General features: G+C 37.9%; 2 protein-coding genes across 2 annotated transcripts; both read left to right on the top strand.

Moving 5' to 3' along the window:
* The first annotated feature begins 309 nt into the window (after nucleotides 1–309).
* riok3 (RIO kinase 3 (yeast)) lies at nucleotides 310–10028 on the top strand. Its single transcript, XM_041814490.1, has 13 exons — nucleotides 310–624; nucleotides 1825–1940; nucleotides 2283–2428; nucleotides 2553–2660; nucleotides 2939–3048; nucleotides 4157–4300; nucleotides 4828–4955; nucleotides 5154–5336; nucleotides 5811–5970; nucleotides 6694–6774; nucleotides 7073–7162; nucleotides 7605–7718; nucleotides 8362–10028. Exons 1-13 carry the CDS (start codon nucleotides 589–591, stop codon nucleotides 8473–8475), a joined length of 1530 nt encoding a protein of 509 aa, XP_041670424.1. The 5' UTR covers nucleotides 310–588; the 3' UTR covers nucleotides 8476–10028.
* Nucleotides 10029–11844: 1816 nt separating this feature from the next.
* rmc1 (regulator of MON1-CCZ1) lies at nucleotides 11845–24051 on the top strand. Its single transcript, XM_041813680.1, has 21 exons — nucleotides 11845–12039; nucleotides 12519–12595; nucleotides 14035–14119; nucleotides 14242–14298; nucleotides 14482–14568; nucleotides 14757–14897; nucleotides 15652–15755; nucleotides 16761–16850; nucleotides 17103–17208; nucleotides 18045–18153; nucleotides 18233–18277; nucleotides 18396–18449; nucleotides 18697–18825; nucleotides 19291–19397; nucleotides 20191–20310; nucleotides 21189–21266; nucleotides 21544–21648; nucleotides 21916–21984; nucleotides 22082–22169; nucleotides 22272–22409; nucleotides 23705–24051. Exons 1-21 carry the CDS (start codon nucleotides 11941–11943, stop codon nucleotides 23782–23784), a joined length of 1968 nt encoding a protein of 655 aa, XP_041669614.1. The 5' UTR covers nucleotides 11845–11940; the 3' UTR covers nucleotides 23785–24051.
* The last annotated feature ends 847 nt before the right edge of the window (nucleotides 24052–24898 follow it).

Raw genomic sequence — 24898 nt, 5'->3', positions numbered from 1 at the left:
TGAAGTTCGTAGACACTTGTTTTTTTTTTTTTTAACAATCAAAAATTACATGAAAACATCTGCACACGGTCTGAGTTGCACAAACAGATCGGCAACTTTTGAAAAAGTAAGTGGATAATATATAATAAAGGGTCTCTGGCCTCATCTGCCATTTTTGCTCTGGCAGGAAGTTTTTAAAAATGAGGATAAATAATGGAGACATACTGTTGTCATGATGACATATTACATTTTCAAGTGAAATACAGTGTAAAAAAAGGCCTCCTCCTACCTACAGTGAGTACTCGTGACGTATTTCCGGTTGTGCCAAGGTTCACTCAGCTGAGAAACACCTCACTGAAAGCTGTTCTACCTCCTATCAGCCTTTAAGTTATTTTGAAATAGTCTGTTGCCAGCTTTGACATTAACTTTTTATATTCACTGACATTTATACAACTGTTTACATTTCGTGTCAAACGAGTGACGTCGTTTTTAAACTCTTTTTTTGACGTTTTCATCGACAAACCTGCCCTCAGAGCGTGCTAACGTTAGCCCAGCAGCTAGCCACCATTCACTCTTCAAGGAAAGAAGAAATAACACGGTATAAAAATAATGGATCAAACGGGAGTCACAGCTCAAGCACCAAAGGTAAGGAGCTCTTTTTTATTGTCATGTTCTGCTGTTGTGTCGTGTTTTACTTCGCGAAGCTTAACCAGTTAACTAGCATTAGCCTGTTAGTGTAAGCTGCTGTTTTCGAGGCGGTGTGAGGACTCAAGTAGTGACCGTGTTAGCCTGTCACTGTGAGCCGAATACGACTAATCTCTTTGTTCAGTTTTTGGTTTTAATGTAAAGATATGGCCATCAAACAAACATTATATTTAAACCAAATAAAAGACATTTCCAATGATACTGATTGTAGTTGTCATGTGAACAACATTCCACTGAAAGTCATCACTTAACACGGTCACTCTTAAAGCCAGAACACCAGCTACAGGGAGAGACCTCTCCTTAAAAGGCTGAAGATAGCTTACTGCGAGAAGATGGACAGATAAATTTACTCAGCAGCTGTCGGTGACATGATTAAGGATATTTGGGCCCTAGTTAAACGTTTAAATAGAGTAAAATGTGAGGTTAATTGCAAAAATCACGTTATTTTAATTGCTAACCAGCAAAAGTTTATAACCCCAAAGCTACTTCATACTCTTACGGTAGCCTTCAAACTTAAATTTAATTTTTCTATGACAGTAATAGGCTTGAAATGATGTGCACTGTCTGTGTAAGATGTGGTAATCAGTGATTTCTCTTTAAGGTGTTAAATATCATGGCTCAAGTAGCAGCTATTAACATATCTTCACCTTTTCCATGTGTAAGACAAATGGCATATTTACGTGTATGACGTCATACTGTTGTGTAATAAACCGACGCGTCAAAGGTCATTCAACACAAAGGCGTAGATGACGGGATTTTTAAAAATGTTGTCTTATACTTGAGTGGGCGTGGTCATTTCTAAATGACAGGTGAGGTCATAGGAGGCGTGGATCAACAGGAACATGCCTGAACTTGTCTGGGCCTCATGACTGTTGCAGTTCTGTTATTTATTAGGTCTATATAAAATATGCTTAATTACACTTGACAGTCCTCTACCTCCCTACACAACCCATTCCAGTTATGAATACTTGAAAAATATAAACTAAAGATGTAAAATATTTAGAACAGTGTTTCCTGCTATGTATCTGTTATGATTAAAGGGAATCTGTTTACCTTCAATCACACATGAGGTCATTTGTGTAATTGTTTTTAAGTTGGGAGGTTTACATGCTGATGATAATGTGTTTTTCATACATCCAGAGTCCATGGGGTTCGGCGGCCCCGGCAGCTCCAGCCTGCTCTTTAGCTGATGTGATGAGCGAGCAGCTGGCCAAACAGCTGGACGAGGAGAACAACGCCTTCCCAACTCTCACAGAGTACGTTCTTACCTGTTGACATGTTTGGCAGTGTGCTAGAAAGATTTTTTAGCTGCTCCATTCTTTTTGCAATTTGTAGCAGTGCTTTGCTTTTGCCAATTCATTAAGAAACAAACACAAAACTTGGCTATCTTATCTGGCCATAATGAAGATGTTTTCTGGAGCTTAATCAAGGATTCTATCAAAATAAAAGCATTAATAAATACTCTGCATAATAAAACTGTGAATATCAAACTTATTCCTTGAGTATCACCCCCAAACAGAATTATAACAACTACATAAATAAGTAAATTGGAAATGATCTTAAATAGCTTTATCTTTGTTTTTGTCACCAACTTTCAGTCCAGCATCTGATCTTTTTATGCCTGATGAAGTTTGTGATACGACCAGTGACCTGATGCTCGCTCAGATGCTGCAGATGCAGTTTGACCGCGAGTTTGACGATCAGCTCCGACGGGAGGAAAAAAAGTTCAACGGAGACAGCAAAGGTAGAAAGACAGCATTGTGACATTTAAGACAAACACAATAACACAGCACGTTTTTGAATTACTCTAGCAGATTCATATTTGTATAGAGATTGTAGGAATAAGACTGTAATATGTTTGTGTCCAGTGTCCATCTCCTTTGAGAACTATCGTATGGTCCATCCATACGAGGACAGCGACAGCTCTGAGGATGAGGTGGACTGGCAGGACACGAGACATGACCCCTACAAAGCCGGTAACACACCTGCAGTGTTTTTAAAAATACTAGAAACACTTTTTTAGTTAGACACTGGGTGTTTAGTTTTAACTCACAACCTTTATCCAACTTTCTGTAGTAGGGCGTGGAGTTTTCCTATCCGACTGAGACTCTTTTCTCCACCTTTTGCATATTAGTTCAGTGTTAATAAGTGATGATGATAACCACTAACTGAATGAATGTTTATGCTGTCCACAAAATAATTGACACAAAAATTCTTAAGCTGCGCATTTGTTTGTGCATCTTTGACGAATCAGATAAGCCACAGACAACACCCAGGAGAGGGTTCACCGGGAAAGGCAAAAACATCACCACCAAACACGATGAGGTGGCATGTGGACGCAAGAACACAGCTCGCATGGACAACGTAAGACGCACTCTAAAAATGGCTGTCATAATGTTAAGATCATAGTCTCCAATGTGACACCAGTAAAAATCAAACACCATTGTTGCCTTTTCTATGTTTTTGTGCAGTGTCAGCAACATGAAAGTGCTTCCTTTCCATTTTTGCTGCATTGATTCCTCTCCTTTTTAAATTAATTTACCATTAAAACAATAGAAAAGGTAATGTTTTTAAACATCTGGTATCAATGGTAAGGATAAGGATACACTTTATTGTCGATTGAGGGAAATGGTACTTTTTCATCTTTTTACCCCATGATTGCTGGATTGAACCAGTTTGTTCAGTTGCTATTTTCTTTAGCTAAGTGCTGGACTTTATCGCCTACTAATACCACAGCAACAAAAACAGAGTTCCTAGACGTCCTGGGTTTATTATTTTTTTTGTTTCAGAGCTAAAGAGGGTAGACATGCCCTTTCAGTCTGTCTTGATTGCACAAAAACGAGTAAAAATGCTGAAACAAAAAGCTGAAATAAAGGGAAACATACTGAAAAAATAAGAAGTTTATATAAGTTGGATTTAAACAGATTCTGGGCATTTTGACTTTTTAATTTTAAGATTTGGATGCTTTTTTTCTCAACAATAAGGCATTTTCTAGTTGAGATTTTCTTGATATCTTGATGGTTTATTCTCCACAATTAACTCTTTTTCTTGAAATGCATACTGAAATATATCTTCCTCATCTTGTTTTCTTTTTGCTAGTCCAAATTCGTTTCCATAGATATTGATGTCTGCTGTTCTCACCTGAAAAATAACACCATCTAGTGGATTGAAAATAATTTTTTTGAATCTGTTTTGTTTTGTAGTTTCATTCTAAAAGTAAAAAATTTTTTTACATTTTTATTTAACTATATAACATAATGAAAACATTATCAATCTTGTGCATATGCCCTGCTTTGTACGCTCAGGAGGGTTTAAAAGAATTACCTGAGGGTTTATGGAAATGTTCATGATTGATTTAAATCTTTGTTATTTACATTGTCTTGTACAAAACATGCAACTTTTTGAGTTGCGCATCTGTGTGCATTTAAATTGCACCATGTCATTCTTTCCTTTTTTTCCATTCTTATTCTAGTTTGCTCCAGAAGTCCATGTTGGTGACGGTCTGGGGATGGACCTGAAGCTGTCCAACCAGGTGTTCAACTCTCTGAAGCAGCACTGCTACAGTGAGCAGAGACGCAGCGCCAGACTGCATGAGAAGAAGGAGCACTCCACTGCTGTATGTTTACAAATGCTTAACTCATTTACGCTATGTAATTCACACTTTTGATAGCTATCCTTCCATCTAAAAAGCTGGCTGTGTCCTTTATACAGATGCAACCAGAATATTGGTGTAAAATGCTGACTACACATGCGTGCACCTGCAGCTGTCATATACTGCACTAGACTTAACTCAACTGAAAATTCACCTCATTGCAAACTGCAAGCTCCCACTTCACAGACCAGACTCATGGGGTTTGCGCCACTTTTTAACTGCTTTTCTCCCTTTTTTAACAATAATCCTGCAAACCAACTCTCAACAGGTAAATAAAGCTTGTTGAGAGCTGGTTTGAAAACATTCCTCAGTTACATCTACTAGCTAATTACAGCTTGTAGATGTGCATACTGTACTAAAAGAGCGACACAGCTACACAGACACTGCATGTTATAGACTTTGCTTTTATGCAGGTTTGCATGTTAACATGAAGGACTGAAGACACATTTAAATCCTCATTTCTCCACCTAACTCGAACTCTTTCTCTGCAGGAACAAGCCGTGGATCCCCGTACTCGTCTGCTCATGTATAAGATGGTGAACTCTGGCGTGCTGGAGAACATAAATGGCTGCATCAGTGCAGGAAAGGAGGCTGTCGTCTTTCATGCCAACGGAGGGAGGTGAGTCCATGTCACATATCCAGAAATAGTAATGAAGTAGTAAAGGGAAATTCTGCGGTGTTAAACATGAGAATAACACAACAAAGGAAAAATAAAAAGAGCATCAGTTGAGCCTGGTGTTAAATAGGCTGTTGAATACCAAAGCTGCTTTGATTATACATGTTATTTATTTGTCTGATGTGTGTTTTTGTGTGACAGCCTGGAGGAGCAGCCCGTTCCTGATGAGGTGGTGCTGAAGGTTTTCAAGACAACACTGAACGAGTTTAAGAACAGAGACCGCTACATTAAAGACGATTACCGCTTTAAAGAGCGCTTCAGCAAACTGAACCCTCGCAAAATCATCCGGCTGTGGGCCGAGAAGGAGATGCACAACCTGGCCAGGTAAACACCTTACACCAAGTGTTTACATGCAGTTATAAAAGTTGATTTAACGGTCAGAACGTCAAACATTATGCTGTTGTAAAATCAATCCAAGTGTCTTAAGACGACTGAGCCTTGTTATAGCGCTGTTGTAGAAATGTACCATGAAAACACCTTGTGCAGCTGTCTATTTTGCCTGGGATGGTTATGAAAAAGAGATCCTCAACATCATTTTCCTGTTTTGTAAAGGTTACCTAAACGTGGATTTTGAGCTGTGGCTACTTTCCTGCATGTCATTCTGCGCTCTTTCTGCCTGAATACCGACTCTATATCTCAAATAAATGCATATAAAGCCCAAAAAACAAACAAGATCTCTATAAAATCTGAATTTCCAAAGTTGCTTCAATCTTGCTGCTCTGAAACATCTTCCTATTATTTTGATTTCACCAAAAGTGAATAATAAAGAGCACAAACCTTTCATATGTTTGCGTTTAGGATGAAGAAGGCAGAGATCCCGTGCCCTCAGGTGGTTCTGTTAAAGAAACACATCCTGGTCATGTCGTTTATTGGTAAAGATCACGTTCCTGCTCCCAAACTTAAAGAGGTCATGTTGAGCTCAGAGGACATGAAGAATGCCTTCTACCAGGTCCTACATGTGAGTATGCAGTGCAGAAACAACACCCTCTATAACAAGACAACAGGAAACTAAAGTAACATGGTTTAAAGATATTTTAGAGATAATTACATTCATGAACTCCTGCCAAAACAAGCAAAATCTGCTCCAGATTGATGATTTGGTCTGAAGTTCTCCAAAAGTACACAAATGTACTCTTAAAATGTCAGAGAAATCAGCTGAGTGTATGTGACAGTCTGTGTTACGGACATGATGCATCGTCTCCTTAAGTTGCGGCAATGTGAACTGACATGAGTTTAGAACGTTGCAAAGTGGTTTGTTGGAAGCACCTGCAAGTTTCAACTGGTCTGGTCGTGAATATTTGGTCCTAACCCTGCTTTAAAGTTCATATTGAATCCCTGTAAACCTGAATGCATTGCATGTTGCATGTCTTTTAGAATCACTTGGACTTTATAAAAAAATGATCTTTCAAAAGCTGTAGATTACATTTATGATTGGTTATATAATTTAGAATTTTTGAAATGATTATACAATTTTCAAATCCAAAAAGGCATGAAAAATGTGTTTAAAATGTTCTTTTTATTTTGAAATTGTTTTGTATAGAAATACCTAAATGTGTCCTTCCAAGCATTTAAAACAGTTAGTACTGAAAGCCTTACGCCCAGAGCATCGGAAGGGTTTTATCCCTGTTTTATAGAAACTAAACTACATTTTTTTCTTAAATATTTCTCTCCGGGTGTACAGATGATGCAGGTGCTGTATAAGGAGTGTAATCTGGTTCATGCTGATCTGAGTGAATACAACATGCTGTGGCACGAAGGAAAGGTATAACTGTTTACTTTTCTGTGTGCTGCTTCTTCTTTATTTATTCTTTCATGGTTGTTTACTTTTACTCTTAAATCTCCAGTCCTTCTTCTTCTTTGCTCTTTTCCCTTTCTGTCACATTTTTTTCACTTTTCCTCCTACCTCTTCTCTTCTTCTCTCACGTTTTCCTCCTCTTCGTTCTTTTTAAAAATCTTTTATTCAGACTGTGGACGGTAGATTTGATAGTTTGTCAGATCTGTCAGAGGGACACCCACCACAGCTTCATTCTAAAATCTTCATGTGTTTTTTTGTGTTTTAGGTTTGGTTGATTGATGTCAGTCAGTCCGTGGAGCCCACCCACCCTCACGGCCTGGAGTTCCTCTTCAGAGACTGCAGGAACGTCTCAACGGTAAAAATATGTTTACCTGCACGTCGCAGCTCAATTTCAAGAGATGCATAAGTGAAAGCAACAGAAAAAAGGACATGTTGAAGTAAATTCCTCACTTGAAGTTCTGAGTTAAATTGGTCTTAAAATTTTTGAGTTCAAGTGTAATCACGATTTTTAAATTCTCCTGTTTGATTGAAGTTTATGCTCGTTATTTGTAAGAGAAGGAAATTTTCCAGTTCATAATTTGATTTCACAACCAGTATCTTACTCTTAGCTCATCAAATGAGATAAAGTCCTGCATGTAGATTTAGTAAAAGTTTAAAAGGATGCATTTTAAATCGGTCTTAATATTAAAGTGAGATTAAAAGGCTGCCAGAAAATAACACCATTACAGAGCTCAGTGTTCCAGATCAAGTGTATTTTGTGTCATAAATGACCTTCAGATGTTGTGTGATTGTCACAGTTCTTCCAGAAGAGAGGAGTGACCGAAGCGATGAATGTGTACGAGCTTTTCAACGCCGTGAGTGGCCTGAACATCCCCATCGGTGCTGAAGATGAAGCTGAGTTCATGGCAGAGGTAACAAACATTCCTGAGTTGTTTGTATGGGACGATGGTTTCTAAAGTTGGCATGCTCAGAGTTGAGACAGCAGGGGGTGCAGCAAGGCTAATAAAAACACAGCATTGTGTTTTTGCACTGCCAGTAAAGCGTGCGAGAATTTGTGAGAGGACTTCCAGGAAGACGTGAGATTACTAAAACAAAGATAAGAATATATGGCTGGTCGTACCTCACCCTTGGCCTTACCTATACAGTGATGGATTACGAGAACAGAAAACAAAGAGTGTGTAATGCCCCCAAGTGTTGGCTTCTGCTAGCATGAAGTAAAATAAGACATCACTTGATGACACCATGTCCCACACTAGCACACAGAAAATCTTTGATACTGTCAGAAAGAAACCTTTCATTTGGACTAAAGACTCCTACTCCACTGAAATTCTGAAAAAAGTCCCTCTGTCTCTCAGTGGCTCCAAGATGTAATGCTTTTCCTGAAACAAGAAAGATAAAGAAGCAGCTGAAGGACTTCTTTTTTAACAATGGCAACCCTTCCTGACATTTTTCCTTACAGACTTGACCAACAGACTGAAAAAATATTTCAACCCTCTTTTTATAATCCTTTCTCTGTCCTATTTATATAAAAATACTACCTGTATTATCTTACAGATCGTGGCGTTGGAGAAGAGAAATGAAGACCACGTCCAGAAGCGAGGAAAGAAAACCTTCCCTGTTTCCTCTGAAGACGGCGGTCCTCCTTTAGAACCTGACGCCGATGATTAACGCCCTGCCCAGCTCGCTCTCTCTTCACGATCCTGCCGTGTTGAAAACGCTGTAACAAGGAGATGAACGGAGAAGGCTCCTGGAGGACCCAGGGCCTCCCTCTCCAACCCTTTCAACCCCTAAAGAACAACAACACCTGCCTCCTTTATTAAGGCAGGATGGAGCGCCCCCTCCTGGCTGCAGGAGGGACGAGTTTCACCTTGTTGGATGTTGAAGTCAGAGCGTTCTGGCTGCTGAGGGGCACCGACCGGGTTTAGAGGCTGAGACCACATCTCAAGCCCTCCTGCTGACGCTAAACCACACTCTTTTACTCTGTTGTTTCCCCCTAAATCATGATTTCTTCTGATTCCTTTATCAGTCCAGCTTGATGGGGAATAAAAAAATGGTTTCAGCTTTGCTGAGAATCTTAAAGATTTATTTCAGTCTTAGCTGAGAGTTTATAACAATGCCCACTTTTTCAGGCTGAAGTTGAGGAACATGAGGGTCAAACTAGGGCTGTCATGATTACATTTTTATCATCTTTGATGCCATGAAGCAGGAGTCTCTTGTGCTTCAGTCCCTCCACAGATGGAGCTCGGTGCTCTCAGAGTCAACCAGTAATGTTTAAAAGATCTTTCAGTGGATTCTTTCTCACAGGTAAATCCAGAGACAAAAGTGACTTGTAAAAAGTGACCCTTTTTGCAAGTAAATAAGCTGCAGATGGCACATGTTTAGACTGGTATTGGTTTATTGCATGCTGACTCCACACTTAGAGTTACCGATCAGTTTTAAGGAGGAGGGTATTCAACTTGACACAGTGCCCCTCTACTGTTTGCTGCATCGAAATGCTAGTCTGTTGCACCTTATCAAATTGCAGATAGTGACACCAGTTTCTTATTTTGATTACCCTGTGATAAGGAGTCTAATGTCTTTGGACCTTTATTAAGAGCATCGAGCTCCACCTGTGGAGGGGCTGAAGCACAATAGACTCCTGTTTTGATTAAAAAAAACCATCAATATGTATTTTTCAATCTAGCTTTCTGCACCCAAGGGAACAAAAGTTTTAATACAGAAGAAATGACAAAGGTGCCTCTTTGTTGCTTTTTTTCTTTCTTTTTTCTTTCTTTTCTTTTTTTTTTTTTTTTAAACTGTGTCTCATTTTTTGTGATTCTGTGCTCAGAAATGGAGGAGAAGAGGTGAAACGTCGCAGCTGTCTGGTCCTGTGTGTCAAAGCTGAAGCAGGGGGTTTATAACTATCATGCTAACTCTTGAAATTAAAGCAGAAAATCAACTGTTATCACCATCAGACTAATGCAAGTAAATGTAAGTCTCTGCAGCATCATGTTATGAAATTAAGAGGCTAGACACTGTAGTGTTTGCAGTGAGAAGGATTGTAGATGTAGCTCTAAGATTGTGTAACTTCATATCAAATCATCTGATGTATCTGAGGCTGCTTCTTTCATGTGTTTTTGATCTAAATGGATGCAGACACATGCAGCCTCCTCACATGGTGTCTGTTTCATGGTGGATTACATCTCGTGGATTGTGTTGAAAAATAAAAGGTGAAGGTTGAATTTTGTCATCTATTTATTTTTTTATAGACTGAATCCAGAAATATAAGAAATTGTGTGAATTTTCATATAAACCCTCACATGATTGATCCACTTGGGTTAAAAAAAGTGTAAATAATGTTTTAAGTTGAGGTGTGGTTGTCCTTTTACACGTGATAGTCATACTTTCACGTGACTCAGCAGCTGAGATATAACCGAGCCTACTTCTGAGCAATCCCTTCAAAATAAAAGACCTTCCTTGAATTACTCAGAGCATACCAGTTTTAAACACTTGAAGTGTAACATAGTTCTTACTATTTGCAAGATTCACAAATCACTTTTGTAAAAGTACAAAGTGGTTTATTTATGCCTCACAGTCACATACAGTGGTATTAGATGTGATAAGAATGAAAATCAATTTAGCACAGAAGCTGGAAAGGACATCAACCATGCACCTTTACACTATTTTTTCATGATAAGTACATTTGAGTTGTTTTCTTGAGATATTTATCTCCATATCTCAGAAAAACAAGGCTGGTTCCTTGTAACTGTATGTCATGAAGGGAAAAGAATTGCTGCTTTCCTGGGAAATCAGGATAAATAAGCAGACAAATTATGAAAACAAGGGCTTCTGAAGTCAAGAACTGATTATGTAATATTAAAAACTTCCCAGTTAATTCATGTTAGACTTTTTATTCCCCAAAATATCATGGCTTTAAACATCACGTTTGAGCCCACAAGTCTTCTTGGGCTCTTGTAATAAAGAATTGATCATGTAAGACATATATTTTACATATTGATTAGTTTTAGGGTTTAAAATTGTGAGGAAGATGTGGATTTATGTGTCCTAAAGCCCATTATCATTTCAAAAGCCAACAATATTCATGTGATATAACTGTTACAGAAATGCAGTGTAAAAAACATTCACACTTTAAGGGCTGATTTGCCATTTTTGAGCAGGGTTGGGCAACCTTGGTAATTATGAGGGCCACAATAGTTTTATTGCCAACACCAGTGGGCCAGATTGTTCCAAATTGTCTTCTATTCACCATTTAACCACTGTGATTACTAATAATTCAACTGGATAAACAGAATCAAATCAACTTAAAGCAGATTTTCAGTGCAGTGAACATGATTTACAATTTTAATTTTAACATATTTTACTTGCATATTTATTTTTTGACTAGTGCAATCAATGATGCATATAAAATAATGTTCAATAGACACAATTGCAGCCAGTTATGTCTGCTAATTTATTTTAATGAAAAACAAAATAATATAAAAAAAACATGATCAAAGATTATAATAGAAATGTTTCTATTTTCATGTTTTCATGGCAGATTTTGCCATATTTTCTCCAAGTTTTTCAGTATATTATTGGTTTGGTATTTTATTAGTTGTTTTTTTTTAGTATTTGAAATTGACCTTTGGAGCCACATTGGATGAAATGGAGGACCACATGTAGCTCCCTGGTCGCCTATTGACTACTATCAAAAATAAAAAAACAGAAAGGCCTGTACTTTCGATAAAATGAATAATTAATTAGAAATAATGTCAGTGATCAATTTCATGGAATTATACACTAATTGTGGTATGATTTAATTAATCTAATTTTAATTTTGGTTTCTTTAAAATTATTGTAATACTTCTGGGTTATGTTTGATTTATGTACATATTTATTTTGAAAGGTCATAACGGAAGTAATTCGGCCTTGGCTCATTGATAGGCTTCGCCTAACCTTAACCAATCACAGTCCCTATACTTAAGCAAACCAATCCCAGTCAACGAAGGCTATGACAACTAGCCAATCACGGACGGCGTAGGGCTGACCAGGGTGGGTCTTGTGTGACTTGGTGTACCGAATTCTTCCTTAGCTGTCAGAAATCTTTGAACTGAGGCTAAAATATAAATAAATTTAAAAGTTTTCGGTGTGAGGATGAGTGAGGAACATTATCTGGAACTGTGTGAGAACTCGGTACAGTTCGAACATGCCTCCAGCGTCAATAACGTCTTCTTCGACGAGGCTAATAAACAGGTGAGCTGCTAGTTAGTTAGCTTAAGGCTAGCTGACAGTTGGTTCAGATCAGTTTCATTAGCAGCATGTAAACAAAGCTTTAAATGACTTTAGTCTGAGTTTATTTTCTATGGATTTTGCTGATTAACTTGACGTTTTATTTTCATCAACAATTTTCAAAACAAACAGCCTCGAGTGACTTTCACATTAACAAAATAATACAGAAGAGTAACCCTGATCAAACAATAGTTGTCTTTTAGTTATTTTTTATTGTGTTTATTGCGATTGTAATTAGATTCGCTGACAGATTTTTTGTGTTATGAAAGTCACTGCAATCAATCTTGTGACATATTTTACAAATCTAAAAACACTGTTTTAGAAATAATAATTTTAGACCTCCCCAGGTGTACAATTATATGATATTTTTTCTTGTGATAATTGCAGAGACTCTTTTTCTGATTTCTGATTTCTTCTTTTATTGTCTGTTTTTGTCTCTGCAGGTGTTTGCGGTGCGTTCAGGTGGAGCCACAGGAGTGGTGGTTAAAGGCCCCGATGACAAGAGCAGTGTTGCCTTCAGGTACCTCAACGCCTTGGGGAATAAATGGGATAAAGACAATGACTATCTGAGATAGGTTACGTAATCAGCCCAGTTCAGCCCAAATAGTTGGACAAGTCAAGTTGAAACTTGCAACAAGGGATGCATGATGGCTTTTTTGGATATCTGATATACTGATATTTACTGATCCATTTTAGCCGATAGATATATTGGTACTGTTAAATGAACGTAGTTCAAACGGCAAACTTGAGACTTTACAACACACTTTAAAGTTAAAGGTTGATCTCCAGCCATATGTTTTGGTCCTGTCCCAGGCTTGCCACATTCTGGTCTGAAATCTTTAAAACCCTTAGCACAGCATATACCACTACTATCTCTCCTGAACCTCTCTTGGCTTAGTTTGGCGTCCCAGTGTAGCCTCTTACCTCTAAAGTCTTGCAGACTGTTCTTGCAGACTGTTCTTGCCTTTATCACCCTGCTGGCCAAGCGCCTCATCCTCCTCAAATAGAAACATCCTCTACCTCCATCTCATAGCAGATGGGTGAAGGAGGTCCTACTGTCCATTAGACTTGAGAGGCTTAGATTTTCCCTCAATGGTTCCTTAATCTCAAAGAACTTGGAGCCCCCTCCTAAATTATACTGAATCTTTGACATCTCTGTCGGATTGTGACGATTGAGCCCCCCCCCCCCTTTTTTTTAAATTTAATTAATTTATCTACTTTTATTAATTTTTTTATTTTTTCAGATCTGTGCTTTTGTTGTGTGTGTTTGATTCATGTGTCACATTGGGAGTTTCGGATGGGGTACTGTGGGAGGGATATAAAAACTGGGAAAAAAGAAGGATTTGGAGTCTCTGTCACATTGCACTGTCATGTTACCTGTGAAATTGCTTCCAATAAAGATAGTTATTAAATGTTAAAGGTTGAACAAAGAAACAAACTTCATCCCTCAGAAATCACTTTAACATTTAAGGAATGAGGATAAACAAAGAGAAGATTTAACTGACATCGCTCTGTTGATCCTGCCTAAAACACAAACTTATTTGAACATACAGCTGATTTTTACAGCCAACACAAGCCGGTAGTTACAGCAGATATCAGGACTGGATGGCGTTCATTTTTAATACTGTCAAACCCTCCCCAGATTTTAACAGGGTAGACAATATTAGCGCCAGGTGTTTAAAAACCACATTATACAAGCACCTACCAGCATGCTTTTTAGTGCATGCCCCCCTCTAGATAGTCTCTGTCTCTCCTCAGCTTTAATATCACAGTAAAAGGCAAAAAACCCTCAAAAATAATCTTTATCACACACATATTTAAAAAATAGCCTCACTGTGTCACAAATCTTTGGTCTGAACTGGCCCTAGGATTTCTTTATTTCCAGTTAGTAATTAAAGGTCTGACGCGAGTTTAAAGTGGTCATGTAAATTTATGGTTTATTTGTGTATTCTTCCTCAGAATGGACGATAAAGGAGAAGTGAAATGCATCAAGTTCTCTATCGGAAATAAGATCTTAGCAGTGCAGAGAACTTTAAAATCTGTGGTGAGTTTGTGGCTGCAGAAAATAGATTCTAACACTCTTTATGCTCTTTATGTTTATACATTAATGAACTGCTCACTTTACTGTAAAAATCTCTGATATTGATTCATTTTATTATTCTTTAGGATTTTATCAACTTCATTCCCGACTATCCCCACACAGAATTCACCCAGGAATGCAAGGTATGCCACATATCAACTTCTATTTTAATTCTTTAAATTCTTTCCTTTTTTCTGTTGTTGTTTTAGTCAAGACATCTTCACTGATCTGTGATTTAAAAAATAAAGAGTTAGTAGCTGAATAAGAGCAGCTCTGAAATAATGTGTTTTGTATAAAAAAAACTATTTTTGTTTTTTGTCCTGCAGACAAAGAACGCTAATGTTTTGGGTTTTTGTTGGACCAACTGGAATGAGATCGTCTTTATCACTGACCAGGGGATCGAGTTCTACCAGGTAATAATATCAAATAAAATCAGATGTGAAGTTCAGGTCTGAAAAGTGTAACCAAATCTGTCTTAAAGCTGCATTTTTCATGACTGAAGCTCCCTGGTTGTCCTTAAAGAACCACAGTCATGTTTCCTAGTGTTTGAAGTACCTCACAGAGCTGACAGTGAGCATCATGATTTATTTTTCCTCCTCAGGTGTTTCCAGACAAACGCAGCCTGAAGCTGTTGAAGAGTCAGAGCATCAACGTAAACTGGTACCAGTACTGCCCAGAGACTGCCGTCATCCTGCTCTCCACTACCGTTCAGGGAAACATCCTGCAGCCCTTCGCTTTCAGGGTCAGCACACTCACTGGAAAACATTTTAACAGATAAATGTCATGTTTTTAGGAGTCTGGTGCTGTGACATTTGTTTCTACAAACACGACTGAAGACTACTTTTAAAGCATAATGCTACAAGCGGAGTTTTATTCAAGATAATTGTAACTCTAGCATCTTATTTCCCTTTTATTTATGTTTTTATTTGTTGAGGACAGGTACGTGAACCTTCTCACTGCAACCTTGCATAATGGAAGATTGCTCTGACCTTTGACCTCCATGAACTAACTGGTTTATCTTTGAGTCCCAGTGGACATTTGTGGAAAGTTTGAAGAAAACCTCTCAAAGGGACAATGACAAAAAGCCTTCAGCTATTGTGGGTGCAAAGGCATAACTAGGAATTTTAAATAGAAAACACATAAACCCTTTGGAATAAAAAAATAAACAAACTTACTGGCACTTCAGTTTTGGTAACAAGAAAAACCTGTCCCCACAGACTCTCAGTTATACCTCGATGTTCCTTGCTTCAAATGTAACTTAAAGTGAAAAAAAAAGAGTGAAATTGAAACGTGATTTATTCTTGTCAACAGTTAATTGCAGCTCTTTAATGGATCCAATCTTTCGTATTTTAGTTTTGTTTAATTGATGGATGAGTATTTTACCCCTGGGTCCCTGTTTTTTATTTTTCAAACAGCATTTAAACACATCCTTAAATTAAGTTTAACCAGCTAAAATATCCCCTTGTAATGAAACTTCTTGTTTATAATTCTGTCAGAATGGGACCATGTCCAAGATGTCCAAGTTTGAGATCGAGCTGCCTGTCGTCCCCAAACCGGCCAAACTCAGCCTGTCAGAGAGAGACATCGCCATGGCAACCATGTGAGTTGATAGTTGATGATATTCTGAATAACAAATGTCATAGATAAAATCTAAAAGTGTATGAAACAAAAAATGCAACTATCTTTTTAAAATTCTTCATGCTCATATTTCTGTATTTTTACATTCCCAGTAGTCTCTTGATTTTTCTGCTTGAATTTCTTTTGTGTGCTTTTCTACTGTTGTTACTACTTTACACCAGGAGATGGCAGACATGAGTAACTTCAATCCCAGCAACATTTTTGGGTGTGTTTCTATTCAAAGTTTTGGAGATAAAAGAGTTTGAAATACGCATGCCCGGTCAAGGAGACGAGTTGGAGTGTAACAGAGAGAAAGAGCGAATTGTAGTGAGAATACTCACAATGCTGGGAGGAATAGAGGAATATTCACCCTCTGCCATGACTTTTAGTCATCCGGTGAGACCATGGGTGAGACTGTCAGTGTGTCTGTTGGCACCGGCAGGGAATGCATCTGCCATGACAGTCCACACGTAGCGATACCCATGCTTTACCTCACCATGCTTCCACCCCACCGGGGAGGGAGTAATCAGTGAATGCCGTGGTGGGGGGCACATGGGGATGTGGTGGGGGTATCTTGGAGGGTGGTTCCAAACACCACTAATAATGACAGAGATCGGGAATGACAAACACCGCCGAGATAGAGACGTGGTAGAAGCCTAGAGTAGAAGCCATGGGAGAAAAAGCACAGCCAATGGTGGTGGAGGCTGCCTGGTGATGTCAGAATATGCAAACTAGATGAGTGAATTTACTCCCATCACAAAGTTTGGGTCATACTGAAGATTTTTTAAAGGATTCTTTACTATTGGGAGATAGGGCTAATGGCGGAGGTCTGCGCTCTCCAAGTGCTTTTCTAGTTCTTAGTGTTATGCTTTTGTAGTCTGTATTTTTAATTCTTTCTCATTCTCACTTTAGTTTAATTTTTTTATCTGCTGGTAATCTAAAATGTAAATATTTTTTAGTTATAATGTTCATTTTCTTCTCTGTGTAGTTATGGTCAGCTGTTTGTCATGTATTTGAAGCATCACTCAAGAACAGCCAACAGTCCCAGTGCAGAGGTGGTGCTCTATCACCTACCCAGGTAAAAACAAACAAACAAACACAGAGATGTACAGCACACATTCATCATCAGAAGACTGAACAGCTAGACTATTTTTTGTCTTTCTTTGAGTCTCATATTCTGTATTTTACTGTACTGAAGCTGCTATCATGGCTATGAAATGAACTTAAAATTCAATTATATTAGTCCTTAAAGGAATTTAAATAATCTTTAACTTAATGAAACCTGCTGACTTTTTTTTTATATTGTTTGTGCTTATTTCTGTTTGTTCAGGGAGGGTGCATGTAAGAAGAGTCACGTGTTGAAGCTGAACACGACGGGAAAGTTTGCTCTGAACATCGTTGATAATTTGGTGGTGGTTCATCACCAGAGCACACAGGTTTGAACTACAACTCCTGTAATCCTTTGCATCAACAAGTTTCTTTATACAGAGGTAGACTATAAACACAGAGAATATAAATAGGAAATTGTAATGAAACTTTTTGACCTGTGGTGGAGTGTTTGCAGAGGTGACCACAGTTAAGCAAATCTAATAGATTATCTGTTAAAGTTTTCAACTTCAAGAACATTTAATCTATTAATTCTCTTCAAAATAAAAGCAGTTAACATAAACATTAGAGGCTGTTAAAAGTCTGATGATCCATCTTCAGGGCATCAGTGTTTTTTTCTCATTACCATATTTTGCCTACAAAGGTGCTATGACTGCATCTGACGTTATACACCCTTAGAAAATAATCCAATCATGCAAACCGTTTCAGTATCTAATCAACACAGCAGCCATAATCTGCACCTCCATCAAACCAACAAAAATCTGTCATTGAACATTGAACTTTCCATCAGAAGCTCTACACGACTCTCCTGGTCATAATATCCATCAAAGGAAAGAAAAGGGCCACCAACATCCAAATTAGGAAAAGATATCATCCAAACACCCATAATAACTACAGATTGATTCAAATCTACAAATAATAGAAGCTTTTTTGCATTTCATAATAAAAGCACTCGATCCTTCTTCTTTCTCAGATAAAAAAAAGAAAAACTGAGTAAACACTGTGTTTGTTATAAAGGGACTTTAATGGAAACTGAATTTGGCGGAATTTAAGGATTTAAATAATTGTTTTCCATGTTGAGAATTTTTTTTTTAATATAATGATTAATAATTAACAGTCAACAGATGTGTGCCCATATTAACACGGTCTGGTTTGTGTGTTTCAGACATCGCTGATCTTCGACATCAAACTGAAGGAGCCGGACTGTGCCGTCAACACGCACCAACCTGTCCTCCCTGCTCGCTCCATACACCCCTACAGGATACCACTGTCAGGTATGCACAAAGTCACATATTAAAGAAATGTTTATATAAATATATAAATTTTTAATGACTGTTTTTGTTCCATTTTCAGGTCCAGCAGTCGTGCCCTCTCAGCCTCCTGTTCCCTGTCAGCTCTGTATCCTTTCCCCTCTAATACAAGTTTTATGGTATTTATTTTAACGATTCTAGAAATGTTGTCATCTGTTTTTAACTTAAAACTTTTTTATCCTGTTGGCCTTTAACCATGACCTTAGACTCTTCCTCCTGGAGCGTCTTCCAGCCCGACATCATCATCAGTGCTAGTGAAGGTGACAGAGATATTTTACTGTATATCCACTTATAGGCTTGTTTGTTTCTCTAACCTGCAGCAAGAGTCAGACCTTGATTTAAGGCACACTTATATCCAAATAAGGCTTTTATTTAAACAAACTCAACACTTCTTTAATGCTATAAAATAATACTTTGTTGGATAGATGGAGTTTGCATGATTAAAAAGTATGTAAAAGAGCTTTTATTGTAATATTGAAACTTAAAACTCATCTGTGTCTGTTTCAGGTTATTTGTGGTATTTACAGGTGAAGTTGCCTCCGACGGTCAACCTCCTGCAGGATAAAGGCAAACTGATGGACTTCCTGTTACGGCGCAGAGACTGCAAGATGGTCATCCTGTCTGTCTGCTCACAGAGTACGTCTGTAGCCACGTCTGTCTGTTAACTGCTTTTCACATACGCATTCAGCCACCACTTCCAGTGCAACCAGGAAGTGCCTTTTTCAGCCCGTTCTCTGTCATTAGAGAAAAATTTATGAATGCAATAGAAACATCGGTATTCTGTTTGATAAATATGCCTTATGAGGGGGCACTCTTACTAAACAGACAAGAAGAAAACAGCAGAGATGGGTGGAGGTGTGCAGCGCTGGTCTGTACTCGTCATATTGTGTTATTGGTTTGGTTAAGAGCCCCCTGGTGGTGGAATTATACATACTCTGTGTTTAAGATCATGAAGGGTAAGAAAAAGGAAATAAATATGGCGAAGAGAAAATGTAAAAAGGAGTGGGGAATTTGACAAGCAGACAAAGTGTATAGCTGCATAAGAGAATTCAGAGCAGAAGTTCAGTGAAATGAAGCCGAATTTTTCCTTTTTGCTTTCAGTTCTGGAGGGAAAAGATAAAGGCAGTCTTCCTGTTGTGGCGACGGTGTTCGACAAACTCAACCAGGTGTATAAAGAATACCTGGAGGCTGAGCAGGCCTACACTTTGGTGAGTGATGTCCTCGCAACACAACAAACCTACACTTATTGAAATCTGAAGAGTGAGTCTCTTGCGCTTTAGCCCTTCCACAGGTGGAGGTTGGTGCTCACAGAAGGGGCCAGTAACATGCAATGGGTCTATCTCAAAGGCAATTCTAAGAAAGAAACTGGACTACACGAATCTTTTAATGCAGTTTAATCAGGTACAGAGGACTAACGTTTTGATGCGCACAGTGTCTTCATCAGAGACAAAACCATGCATTTGTTTTTACATTAAACTGCACTAAGGGATTCGTTTGCTGCAGTTTCTTCCTTGGATTTGCCTGTGAGATAGATCCACTGAAACACCTTTGCACTTATTGAAATCTACTGTAGATCCTCTTATCTTAACCAGTAGGAAATAAGCTCCGTACTAGGGCTGAGGAAGTGATCCAACCCCTCTTATCAATCATGTTCATACTTGGCATTATGATGAATTTCCAACAGCACAAGTTTTAAGGCTTTTCAGCTGTGGTCTACTTTAAAAGGTGCAGCTTTTCTTGCCTTTATGGTTGCAATTGTCCCACTTAATGCTACTTTACCAATCAAATCCATTACTGTTCTACTTCTGAGAGAGAATTTGATAGAAAAGCCTGCTTTCAGATACAAGCTTGAAGTTTGTATTTGGAGGCCAGTACTTTTGCAGTTCAATGAATAAAGACCTGGTCACTTTTTAAGGATTTACAGTATGCTTTATCTAATCACAACAAGTATAAACTTTGTTTGAGGGACATTTGCATTTTTGAGATGGTTTGTTTTTACAGGCGATGGAGTCTGGTCCGAGTCGAGGCAGCTCAGCGCAGAAACGTCCGGTCAGAACTCAGGCGGTCATTGACCAATCAGACATGTACACACACGTCCTGTCCAACTTCACAGAGAGGAAGGTACAGAAACACTTTTATTACAAAATCTCGATTTATGAAGCTTGAACTTCATGTTTGACTTAATATATTTGTCACCGATCTAAAAATTAGCGTTTCATGGGGATTTATTCTTCTGTTTAGACACAATTTGTATTTTATCTCACCCAAAAAACTTGAGCCTTAAAAAGGAATGCAGTTAAATGTCTGGATTATTTACACAGAGATAGTTACTGAATGTGATTTCCTGCAAAAGTGTAAATGCAGTCACATTAACATGGATCACTGGATGTAAGTGAGTCATTTTGTGCATGCACTTCTTCGTATTTCTTCATGTATAACAGAATAAGAACCTTGAAGCTTTTATCTAGCTCTATGTCATGGTTTCAAGCAAACTGGGAAGAATTGAGATTAAAAATTGCTTTGAAATATAAAATAACCAGGTGCTGATTTGGCTCAGTTGGTGGGACAGGTGCCTGTAATGGCCATGGGATTGATTACTGGTCTTGGCATTGTTTGTACTGTGTCTTCCTCCATTCCCTTACACCATGTTTCGAGCCTCTAGTCAGCTATCTTATCAGAATAAAGGCAAAAAGCCCAAAAAATAATTAAAATATGAAATAACCCAATTTTTAAGCTTGCATCTGACACTGTTATTAATCTCAAATAACTATTGAAATGCAGCATTTATCAGGATTTTGATTCAGGATCATGTGACAGCCCTACGTTTTACCCATCCTGCAGAAAACATGAAATTTTGAAATATCTGTCTTACTTTTCTGGGGCTTTGTTCCGATTTTATAAACAAAAGAATGATACAGAAGAGACCTTACTAATATAAACAAAAGAAATTAAACCAAAATATACCAAATTTGATGATTATTGCTTTCTTTGTTCTGTAGGGAGTCTCCCATAAATTCATCATCGCTGTGCTGATGGAGTATATCCGCTCTCTGAACCAGTTTCAGATCACTGTTCAGGTAAAAACCAACAGTGAGGCCTCCCTTTTCTCACTGAAATCTTTGTTATTTTAGATTCCATAAAACAGACAAAAACTGATCATGCAAGGCTAATGTCCGTGCAATTAACCACCACCTGGTGCATGTCTCTGTGAAATCATTTCCACCTACTTTATGGTGTTTCTAGGCAAAGGCGGCTGTGATCTCTGACTGAAACTCATGAATTAATTTACTAATTTTAACAGAGTTTCACTCACATTTCATAAAACATGATGGTTGTTTGTTTTGTGTTTTTCAGCACTACCTTTACGAGCTGGTAATCAAGACATTGGTGCAGCACAACCTCTTCTACATGCTGCACCAGTTCCTGCAGTATCATGTTCTCAGTGACTCCAAACCTTTGGTGAGTTCATGTTATCCACTGTTAATAAATCTAGACTGGCTTCACTTTTGTCCAGCAGGATGAGTCAGACACACAAACATCAGAATAGTTCTTGTCAGACACTCACAGTTATGGAGAGAGAAATGACTGTTGTTTCCTCTAATTGTTCTTCCTCTGCTCTGATAATCCGGTACAGACAGCTCTGCAGGAGCCTGAATGGTCAACAGAGCTGTCAATCATTGCTCCACTTTGTATCACCAAATAACTCATAATTGTGTTTGCATTCAGGCCTGTTTGCTCCTATCTTTGGAGAGTACGTATCCTCCTGCTCACCAGCTCTCTCTGGACATGCTGAAGGTACCGAACACAAACATTTAGACAGCTGTACAGTCATGTTAAACACATTTCAGGAGTCTGATTTTAGTTTTTTCAATTGTGTTGTCTGTCTCTTCAGCGTCTCTCTACAGCCAATGATGAGATCGTTGAGGTTCTGCTGTCAAAGCAGCAGGTTCTGGGTGCGCTCAGATTTATCCGCAGTGTTGGTGTGTACATACTCACTTTTTATCCCAGACTATTTCTAATAATATCAGATTCTAGATGTTTTTATGGTAGATTATTCTAAAGATTTAAAACTTTTTTCTCAGGTGGCCATGACAATGTTTCAGCGAGGAAGTTTCTGGATGCGGCGAGGCAGACAGAGGACCAGATGTTGTTCTACACCGTGTTCAGGTCGTTCCAGCAGAGGAACCAACGGCTGAGAGGAAGTCCAGGATTCACTCCTGGTGAGACGATAAGAAGACATTCTGTCTTATAAAGCACCACTTTTTTAACTCTTTACATAGTTTATACTTCAGAGTTTCTTTTCTTAATGACCAGCAGTTCCACATTAACAATTCTGCTGTCTGACTGATGATGTACTGAAATTTCCTTTTTTACTTTATCCTCGTAACTTCATTCTTTCCAGCAGAATGACCAAAAATAAAAGTTTATTTCAGCAAAATGTAGCTTTCATGTTCCTTTTAATTTCACTCAGCATTACAAAAAATCATCTAAGAGTGAATTTTTCAACCTTCTGGTCAGAAATATCTCATTACACTTAATGTTCGGTACTGCAAACATGTTTGATATTAACAATTTAATCGTATTGCAGAGTTTCCACTGATCCTTGATAAGTCTTATAAAGTCTGAAATTTAAGGCCGAAAAAAGTCTGAAAAAGCTGTATTTGTCCTTGTGAGTGGTCTTATTTTTAGATGGCACTTTAGGATGACTTTATAAAATTATTGTTTTCTGTCCAACTTTATTTTAATCATTTTTTTTGCATATATGTTTGTCTGTGTTACAGCTCTCAGGCGTACCAAGTTGCCCACTGAAATACATACAGCTCCCCTTATTTTAACAGGTCCTCCCTGCCAACAAATGTCATTCTCCTTTTTAAAAATGAAACAGTTTCACACCTTAAAATATCTTGTGATGCATATCACCATACAGTATATTGATAGAATAGAGGCATTCAATTTGCCAGTAATCATCGAATTTGGATGTTTATGACCCAAAGATGCCTTTGCCCTATACAATTTGACATTTCATAAACATTAAATCAGAAAATTCAGTCTTGATCTGGTGTACGGAGAAATCCAATATAACTTTTGTTGTTGATTGTTTGCTGCACAAAAAGGGGTATAAATTTTGTCTACTTCAAGTCTTCAAGTATTAAATTAGATTTTCAAATGTGTAGGAACTCTGTTTTTACACAACACTTGTATCAAATATGATTGATTGGGCTTTCTAGGGTTATAAAGTCTATGGGATCCATCTATGTAGGATTGTAACGTCGAAATAGGTTTTCATGTCTATACATTGCCACCAAAGCTGCAAAAATGAAATGAACTTCATAATAAAAATTTGTTTTTATTAATTTAAGGATTAAAATGTCAAGATTTTTGTTAGTCACAAAAGGTTCCCTCCCTCCACTGGGCTGCCTCACCTCAAATAAATATGTATTTATGATTGTTGTGTCAAAAGAAGCTTTTAATTATTCTTTATTAACAAAATGTCTTTGGCTTTATGTTTCACCAGGAGAGCACTGCGAGGAGCATGTCGTTTACTTCAAGCAGCTGTTTGGAGATCAGGCTTTGATGAAACCCTCCACTGTGTGAGCGAACGACACAAAAACGCACAAGCATCGACGATGGACTGGATTACAACAAACACATGGAGTTCAGGAGACAATAAACACAAGAGCTCTGAATATTTTGTACATAAGACATAAATAAGACTAACATTGTAATTTTTCCTTTGTAAATAATAATTAATAGTGTACTAAACTGTTTAAATGATTATAGGAACATGATTTAATACTGTGTACATTGTAAACGCTCATGTTTTAAAGGCCTTCTGTACAGCTAATAAATCATTAAACTACACGTTTCTTTAGTGTGTTTCTGTGATGGGCTCACATACTTGTGAGAGTTCAACACAAATGTGTTCAAAGGTTGTTATGTTTTTTTAAAGAAATATTTTGACTGATCAAGATTTACTTTCAAAGCTTGCACAATATTTAGGTGCTTTGTATCAGGAAGAAACCATCCATGCTGCAAAATGAACTAATGCTTAAGCAGTAAAACTGCAGTTCCTTAAGTGTCCACTAGAGGGGGGCAGTCCTAAAGTGAGTTAAGCCATCCATGTCATCATTTTGAGAAGAATAAAACCTTAAATAGGATTTTTGGGAACCCTTTTTAATAATACATGCTCTTTAGCATTAGTACAACTTAGCTCATTGTCTACAAAGCTATATTAATGATTCATGTCATTTCTAAACACAGTTATGAATGTTTTATTGATGCACAAGCTGCAGTTACAACTGTAAGTTATGACTCTACCATGCAAGCCATCAGCAACATCCAGAAGCCTAGCCACTTTCCATGGACCTGATCTAATCTGAGATGGACTGACCTAAAGTGGAAAACTGTTCTGTGGTTTGACAAGTCCATATCATATATATATTTTTTTTTTTCGGCAATAATGGCTGTTGAGTTCTCTGGGCTGAAAAGGAAAAGGCCCATCCAGACTGTTAACTAGGTTAAAAGCCAGCATCACTTGCACATCCATTAAGGCACCATTTATACAGAGAGGTTTTGGAGCAACAAGTCCCTCCATCCATGGCTTTTTCAGGGACATTCCTGCTTCATTTAGTGAGACAATGCCAAGAAAAATTCTGTAGTTACAACAGCATGGCTTCATAGAAAATGAGGGCAAGAGTCTAGACTGGCC

This window comes from Cheilinus undulatus, linkage group 19 (assembly GCF_018320785.1).
Source record: "Cheilinus undulatus linkage group 19, ASM1832078v1, whole genome shotgun sequence".
NCBI lineage: Eukaryota > Metazoa > Chordata > Actinopteri > Labriformes > Labridae > Cheilinus > Cheilinus undulatus.
This window is presented reverse-complemented; position numbering and strand designations above follow the sequence as displayed.

What these genes read in the sequence shown, in the direction of transcription:
- riok3 (XM_041814490.1), top strand. Translation starts at nt 589, where the DNA reads ATGGATCAAACGGGAGTCACAGCTCAAGCACCAAAG. An exon ending in CCTTCTACCAGGTCCTACAT is followed by an intron (nt 5,971 to 6,693) that starts GTGAGTATGCAG and finishes CCGGGTGTACAG; the next exon opens with ATGATGCAGGTGCTGTATAA. An exon ending in TGCTGTGGCACGAAGGAAAG is followed by an intron (nt 6,775 to 7,072) that starts GTATAACTGTTT and finishes TTTGTGTTTTAG; the next exon opens with GTTTGGTTGATTGATGTCAG.
- rmc1 (XM_041813680.1), top strand. Translation starts at nt 11,941, where the DNA reads ATGAGTGAGGAACATTATCTGGAACTGTGTGAGAACTCGGTACAGTTC. An exon ending in AATTCACCCAGGAATGCAAG is followed by an intron (nt 14,299 to 14,481) that starts GTATGCCACATA and finishes TTTGTCCTGCAG; the next exon opens with ACAAAGAACGCTAATGTTTT. An exon ending in AAGTCCAGGATTCACTCCTG is followed by an intron (nt 22,410 to 23,704) that starts GTGAGACGATAA and finishes ATGTTTCACCAG; the next exon opens with GAGAGCACTGCGAGGAGCAT.